Source organism: Rattus norvegicus, chromosome X (genome assembly GCF_036323735.1).
Source record: "Rattus norvegicus strain BN/NHsdMcwi chromosome X, GRCr8, whole genome shotgun sequence".
NCBI classification, from domain to species: domain Eukaryota; kingdom Metazoa; phylum Chordata; class Mammalia; order Rodentia; family Muridae; genus Rattus; species Rattus norvegicus.
The window spans coordinates 156159341-156167103 of record NC_086039.1 but is presented as its reverse complement, the minus strand read 5'-3'; the positions used below and the strand labels follow the sequence as shown (position 1 = coordinate 156167103).

Sequence of the window (7763 nt, the reverse complement as noted above, 5' to 3'; positions counted from 1 at the left end):
AATGCAGGCCGTGAGTGTTCAGGGCCATAATGGTCTCCTTTACTAACATTCTTCTCCACACCTAGGTCTGGAGTCTGGCTGTCACTGTGACAAACCAGTTAAATAGCCCAGCCGTGTTTGTAGCAAATGCAGGTACACACAATTTTGTGGAAAAATGAAAAGCCACAGTTAAAGACCAGTACACAGATAGTGAGTGACTTCAATACCAGTTCCACCAATACAGAGGTCATCGTGGTTAAAAAATAAACAGAGCAACACTGAAAATGAATTTACTGGGGAGGGGAATGGAGTCCCATGTCCCCAAGGAAATTCAAGGATACAGAACAAAAGAAGAGGAAACAGAACCTTCTGGGAGGTATGTCATGGCTACTTCTCATCAGTACACCCCAGGTGTCAGTAACTCCAAGGAACGAGAGTCCACCTCCCTTTTCTACAAACAGTGGAAGTCTCTGATCTCAGAAATGTGAGAAAAGCAGAGACACCAATGTCTGCTGTACGGCTGCAGACAGTCAGCCCACAAGGTCCGCAAAACTTTCTCCTAAAGAGGATGAAGTCTCTGGCGTGTGGAGGATGGCTGAGAATGTAAAGTGCTTCCTGCATGGGATAAAAACCCGAGTTCATTACCCAGTTACTCATACAAAAGGGGAAAACGGTGTACGGACAGGCATGTTTAATGTCAGCACTGGGGTAACAGAGACAGGAGGATCAAAAGAGCTGAATGGCAACCCATTCTAGAACAATCAGTGAGAAAGAGGTTCAGTCAGAGATCCTGTCTCAAAAAATAGAATACCTAAAGAAGACACTGGAACTTGACCTATGACTCTCACACACTTGTGCATGCACACAAACATAAACACAGAGAGGGTGAGAGAACACAGAGAGATGCAGAGAGACAGGGAGAGAGAGAAAAACAGACATACACACAAGAGCGAAACAGAAACAGAGGGAGAGGGAGAGAGAAAGGACACACACAGGGAGAGAGAGAGAGAGAGAGAGAGAGAGAGAGAGAGAGAGAGGGAAGGAGGGGGGAGGGAGGAGGAGGGAGGGACAGAGGGAGGGAGGGAGAGAGAGGGAGAGAGAGGGAGAGAGAGAGGGGAAGAGGGAGGGAGAGGGAGGGAGGGAAGGAGGGAAGGAGGGAGGGAGAGAGAGAGAGAGAGAGAGATTGATTTTTTTTTAAAACTCAATAGACTGTTTTCTTACATTTTTGTTTCCTTTTGTTCCTTGCATTGCTGTTCCAGGGTCACAACATTTCCAAGTTCTTCTGTGCCTTCAAAGCATAGCCTCAAAACACACATCTGTTCCTCTCCCTCAGTGTGAGTGAGTGAAGGACAAAGTAATGGAGAAAAGAGTGGAACCGAGCCCCATCCATAGCAGCACCCTAGAGAGAGGAGGACAGGTAGTATGGAGGAGGATTGTCAGAGACCCGGGGTCATCAGGAACCTGGTGTGCTGTCTAGGTGCGTGGGGTCCGTGCAGAGAGGCTCCAGCCCGTGCTCTAGCTAGCCAATACTCCACACAGGGCTGGTGACTTTCCAGAGAGGCGCCCCCAAGGGACTTGTGAGCTTTGGGCACAGTCGAACGAGAGCCAAAAGGCTAGGCCTGGCCTGAAGCTTACAGGATTGGCAGAGCCGACTTAGACATAAACACTGCCAAGCATGAACATGGATATTTATTTTGAGGGGGAAAGAAACACTTTGTGAGGAGCTTTGACAGTGGCCATAGCACACCACAGGGTCTCCCAGATGTTCCTGTTTGGAGGTGCTTCCTGTCTCCTGTCTTGGGAGCCTCAGGGGTGAAGGCTGAAAGGAGGAAGCTCCCTTCTAAGGAGTGTGCACAGGAGGGTGCCTGGCAGCCTGAATCCTGGCTGCAGATCTCTTCCTGGCCGCCTTTAAGATGTTCTTGTCAAATAGCTCTTTCTCACGGTAATGCACGGGTGGGCCACGCAGGTACTTCTCCTCTGCCTCCTTGTAGCTGAGCTCATCCAGGTTGGCGATCGAGCAGATGATTGCTTCTGGAAGAAGAACCTCCATCGTAAACCTCACTATGTCTCCTCTTGCCAGCGAGAGCAGGGCCTTGTCTGCTTCCTTGGCTACTTCTTGCAAATGTCTGGCCACGAGATGCAGCTGGTCCTCGTCCTCCAGGTAGGTCTCAATACAGAGGACTTCCCTCTTTGATTTCCAGAGAGCGTCCAGCCACTTGGACGGTTTTCTGCCCTTCACAATGTCCATCAGGTGCTGGTCGGCCCCCTTTCTCTTCACGATGAAGTCCACGAGCTTCTGGTTAGCTCTGTCCCAAGCGGCCTTCATGCGGTCAGGCAGGAATTTCTTGTGGGGCCCCTTCCCACCTGGGGTGGTCTCCTCCTCCCAATCTTCCAGGTCGGCATAGCTCACCTTGGGGAAATCGATGTGCAGGTCACCCTCCTGGATGGCTCTCCTCAGTGGGTAACTGGCTTGGGTGGTGAAGTAGTCAATAAAGGAGCCCAGGAAGGAGCCACAGGCGAGCTCCTCTCTGTAGTGGTCGATCACTGAGAAGCACCAGTTGATGCCATGGGCGTACAGCCTTCTGGCTCTCCTCAAGAGTGATATTTTCTCCCCACAGTCCAGATGCTTCAACTTGCGGAGAGGGACGCGGATACCCCTGCGCTCAAACTGCATGTTGCCCTCGATCAACAGCACCCTTGCCATCTTGTCAATGGTGCTGACACTCTTGACCACCGCTGGCCAGAAGGGAAGGTCCTGAAATTTGAACCAGACCAGCGTTCCCCGCTCGATGGTACTGGGCCCCTGGGCAGAAGCCACGTTGGTGGCTTGAGCATCTTTAGGAACTCCGGCCCTTCTCCTCTTGAACCTGGTGTTAGTCACCTTTGAGTGCACTTGGGGTCCCAGTTTTGGGAGCCCGCACTGTGTGCACAGCACACGGACCTTCCTTTTTCGGCTAGCTATGCGGAGTGACCTCCGCAGCGTTGGGATTGGAGGCATGCAGGCTGCCGATGCCCCCTTTGAGTCAGGCTTTGGGGTTCCCGGGGCAGGATGGTCCTTGTTCTCTGGGAGGGCGGTCTTCCTTTGGGCTCCTATTGCCCGGATCTCTAGGCCAGGACACCGAACTCGTTGTTTGAGAGCTTTGGGTGAGACAGAGATGCGCCTCGGTGGCCCAGAGGCAGCCTGCTGCTGCTGCTGCTGCTGCTGCTGCTGCTGCTGCTGCTGCTGCTGCTGCTGCTGCTGCTGCTGCTGCTGGTGTTGGTGGTGTTGGTGGTGCTGGTGGTTTTTAGCCCGGGTACCCTCCCTGGAGGCCGGGGCACTCAAAGACCTGGGCTTGGATGTTACTGGCTTTCTCTTCCTTGGATCACCACCAGCATTTCCCAAAGGTGCCTCAGAGTTACTTGGCCACACTCTGGTGCCTCTTAACACTCTCCCTTGCATTACAAGGCGAGGGGGCCCTACAGCAGTGTGGGCCTGGGCTTCCCCCCCTTGCACTGCAGGTACACTCTGTGAGTCCATCAACACAGGGCCAGGGCGGCCACGCTTCCCAGGACTCCTCTGGGAGGGGCCTTGGCCTTTCTGGTTGCGCCCTTGGAGGCGCAGGCACAGGCGCTGGCCTAGGCTGGAGCTGGAGCTGGCCTGCTCTTTTGGAATCTTTGGAGCCACTGTGCTGGTTCTTCGGCCGCCTGGTCTTCCTCCTTGAAACAAGCAGGTTCCCTCGCCCAGAACATCTAGTGCCACCTTGAGGGCTCTTCTGTATGCCCTGCTCTGCCCTGGTGAGCCCCGTGGCTCCTTTCTTGACAAGGAGGCAATGCTTATGATTTCAGACTTGGTTAGAGGCCTCACCTCGGTGCTCCTCACTCTCATCTTCTCACCCACAGGCAGGATTTGGACCTCCAGGAAAGGCGTCCCTCTCCTCTTACTATGGGCTGGGGTCCTGGGTCTGGACAACACCCTTGCGGGCCACAGCTGACCCTTCCAGCCACAGAGCACATACTCTGCAGAGTCCATGGCGACTGGACCCTGGGGCTGTGCTGATCAGGACAGGGTGACTCCTTTGGTTGTTCTGGGCACCTTGACTGCCTGCCGGTCCTCTCTGGCTCTGCTCTCCTGCCCTGTGGTGCTGTCCTCCCTCCAGAATCTGGATGAGAAGTTTGAACTGACTCCTCAGTTGCTCAGGATGGTGTGGGCGTGTCCTGTAAGGTGGCAAAGGGAAGCAGAGCTGCATTAGGAAGGAGATCATCACCTATTAGCGGACAAGGAAGCAGCACCTCAGTGAGGCAAGGCTAGAGAAATCAAGGGAGCTCACAAAGTCTGTTCTACAGAAGGGAGGGTGTGGGAGAAGGCATGGAAGGTTCCAGAGCATATGTGGGAGACAGTCACAACGATTTTGATCCTCCATCTGAGGCTGGGGTTGTGAACATCCTCTCAGAAAGGTGGGTGTCTTTACAAGGCTTGCTGCTTTCCTGCCCACCCAGTCAGTGTCCTGGGATTCCCTGGGGGTGAGGGAGCCAGCCTCATTATTTCCTTTCCTAGGGAGGTAGTCCTGCACTGTCAACCCCAGGAAGCCTGTGAACACCTATTGCACTCACCTTCCAGGCCAGTGTGTTACCAGGCTGAAGAGCAATGGGGCTGGGGAAATGCTCGTGGTGATTTGCAAATAAGGATGGCTTCTGTCATAGCTGCTGGTCCCCTTCTGTCTCAGTGCCCCCCACCAAACCCTGTGCCACCAGACTTTTGGTTCAGATCTCTCGTTCCCAACTCCAGCCTGGGCCTCACTGTGGCATCGAGTGTTCACAGGGCACACTTGGGGCGAGCCCCAAAGAGAAAGCGCTTCATTGTGGAGAAATGCTTGCTAATCGGCAGACTCAGCAGTGTCAGGTGGAGAGCAACAGGGTAAGCAGGTACCTCTGTTGGATTTGTGCACCCCCATGCTGCAACCTCAAGTCTGCAGGAGACCCTGCACATCCCTATCTTCCTGTGACGGGCACTGTTGGAACAAGAGATCCCAGACCACAGAACTCTCTTGCACACAAACTCTGCGGCCTGACCTTAATCCACAAAGTCTTAAACACAATGGAAGTTAAAACAGCTACTTGATGGCCTGGATGGTACCTTGCCCACCCCTAAGTACAACGGTGTCCACTCTCATCTGCAGCATGGCTCTTTCTGGACGTGCTCCCCCATACTCTGCCTCTCAACAGAATTCCATCTCCCCGGTCATCTCAGTGGAATCTCATCACGGTTTTTTTCCCTGGCCCGTTTCCACATGTGTGTTTGTATCCTGGAGTGCATGTGTTGTGTGGGCTGTGTGTGTGTGGGGGTGTGTGTGTGTGTGGTGTGGTGGGGGTGTTGGCCACTGTGTTACTGACTACTTCTGCCTTGAGCCAGTACTGTGTTTCCTATCAGCAGTATGCATGTCATACATGCCTGTGTGGAACAAATTCAACATCTGTCTGCTCCTCAAAAGAGGCCCACTGTGCTTGCTGATAGATATGGACTACAACACAGAGGAAGGACCAGGGTGAGCTCACATGCCACCACTGCTCACTGTTTAGGCCAGGATGCAAGTGATCCAGGTTATTACCTGGGTACCAGCAGACACAGTAAGGCTGAGCACTGTGGACTCTGGACTCCTGAAACAGCTTCCTAAGGACGCTGCTCTTCTTGTGCAATCCTGTTACTCCTTGTTCCTTCTGTGAGCATGGGCCAACGGAGCTTATCATGGGACTCCAGACCTTATCTGTAGGAATTTCCAACCATACAGAAATATGGGGGCGGGGAGGACAAATTATATCCTTGTGATCCCCTCAGTCCTTCCCTGTATCCATGAACAGTCCAACCTCTGTATCCATGAACACCTGGTGGTACACTCTCGTTCCCAATTCACTCCACAAATGGGCAGTGTCCCTTCTGTTGCATTCCCTCCCAAGTGTTACCGACTTCAAACCAGAGTTCACGAAGCCTAAAGTGGCTTTCTACATAAAGCAGTCTAGGAATGTCTCAGGGCACACCTTCTGCATGGCGCAATGGTAAACGTGTACTGTGGAGGTACGGAGCTCAACTTAGGGGTCACGGACAGTGACCCTTCTTCCTGGGAGGCTGTGTCATCTCCCAGGGTTGGTTTCCTCTGATCCAGCCCCCCTGGAGTCCTGAGGATACGGAGGCATCCACGAACACCTCAGTTACTTTTAGGCTGCCTTCTGCTGGCCCTTCCTCGCACATTCTTTCCAGCTAGGCAAAACGAACCCCGTCCAACCGTGCCTCTCCACCATCCAGGCACCATGGCTCACAGGGTGCCCTTAGAAACCACGGTCGCCCGAGTCACACCTATAGAGTCCACGCTTTCTACTACCCTGCGAAGGCCTTGGGCGTGCTTCTGCTTCTCCCAAGCCGGGCATTCTCAGCCCCATATACTTCTTCAGTTAGAAAACGTGCCTGGGAATACCAGCCATGTGTTCAAGCCCACAAACCAGGGTGTGCGTCCAGCCTCTGGAACCCAGTCCTAAAGAAATGTGTCTGTGCTCCTATCAGTCCACGCTCTCCCCGGTGAGTATTCCCTCTGTGTATGCCTATCGCTCCTGGGTACATAATCGTCCTTATGTTTCCTGCATCCTGGTTAGACGTTAGCAGTATTGCCGCCTGCCTCTACCTTTCTGGTGAAAAGGGCACACCATCCTCCCCAGGGACACGCAGAGACGTTTGGGAGGTGGAATCCGGAGATCCCCGTCTCAACACACACCTTGGCCCGGGGACCAAAGGCCTTCTATCAAGAACTTGCACACAAACCCTCTTTTCACATTTTCTCCAGTTGGGGAACAATGGCTTCCCTCCCTGTGGTAAGACAGGCAGGCAAGGGGACAGTTTGACGAGAGGGTGGGTGCAAGAAGTGTACTACAACGCATATTGCTCACAGGCTGGGGGCAGAGATACACAGGGTGATCCAGATGTGCTGGCGGGCCAGAGAGCAGCCCCAGCCACACACCGTGTAAAACCCAGCTGAGGCTTCTTCACCCAACCGTGAGGTGAGCACAGTAAAGACTGAGACACAGACTCTAACTAATACCTGCAGAAGGAACAAACTCTGCCCCTTCCTTGGGTGTTGATGCCACACTGATTTTTATCTCCCTCTGGTCTGTCTAAGTGCAACTAGTGGCCAGTTTAGAGGCAGCTAGCTGTCTTTGGGAGGCATTTTTTACTCCCTGTGTCAGGTCTCCAGGCCAAGAAGTCACCACTGGGCTTCAACCATTCTCCAGGGGCACACCAAGGGAACTGCAGGTTTCCCCCACCCGCACCCTGAGTCTGCCCATCCATGTTTACCTCCTCCTTAAATGCCTCCCAGCTTCTCTCTCAGACAACACGGGGCCGGGCCGGGCAGGATCGCAACTATCCAGGGTGAGGTGCTGTCACACAAACAGGGTCATCCTGTCAAGAAGAGCACATGTGACAATCATTGCCAAACAGAGAGGGAGGTGTCCGTTTACATGGCGAACTATGCGCTCAGGGGCTGAAAAGATAAAGCTAGCAGCAAAGAAGTGTCACCTGAGGACAAAGGGACAGGGCTCAGTGAGCAGCCAGTCCTTGGGGCTTCTCTTCAAACAGTAGTGGTGAGAACCTTCCCTGTCCCGGGGAAGAGCACAGACGCTCCCAAGGTACACTCGCAGACTCAGCTCTCACACTCAGGTTGGCTGCAGGCACCTACCTACGCGCTTTGCATGTCTGTCTAGTCACTCCACCCCTCCAGTCTGTGAGTGTCCTTCTCAAACCTATCTGTAACCAGGAAAGA

At 53.5% G+C, this 7763-nt stretch overlaps 1 protein-coding gene across 2 annotated transcripts; it reads right to left on the bottom strand.

Moving 5' to 3' along the window:
* Positions 1–1646: 1646 nt before the first annotated feature.
* Positions 1647–7760, bottom strand: Pwwp4 (PWWP domain containing 4). Of its 2 annotated transcripts, none has more exons than NM_001408900.1 (3): positions 7680–7729; positions 7298–7402; positions 1647–4173 (listed from the first exon to the last, which is right to left on the bottom strand). In NM_001408900.1, the coding sequence occupies exon 3, from the start codon at positions 3986–3988 to the stop codon at positions 1820–1822; it is 2169 nt and encodes a 722-aa protein (NP_001395829.1). In that variant the 5' UTR covers positions 3989–4173; positions 7298–7402; positions 7680–7729; the 3' UTR covers positions 1647–1819. The 2 variants fall into 2 exon arrangements, with proteins under 2 accessions (NP_001395829.1, XP_017445661.2); XM_017590172.3 differs by having other exon boundaries at positions 1650–4173; positions 7520–7760.
* Positions 7761–7763: the final 3 nt, after the last annotated feature.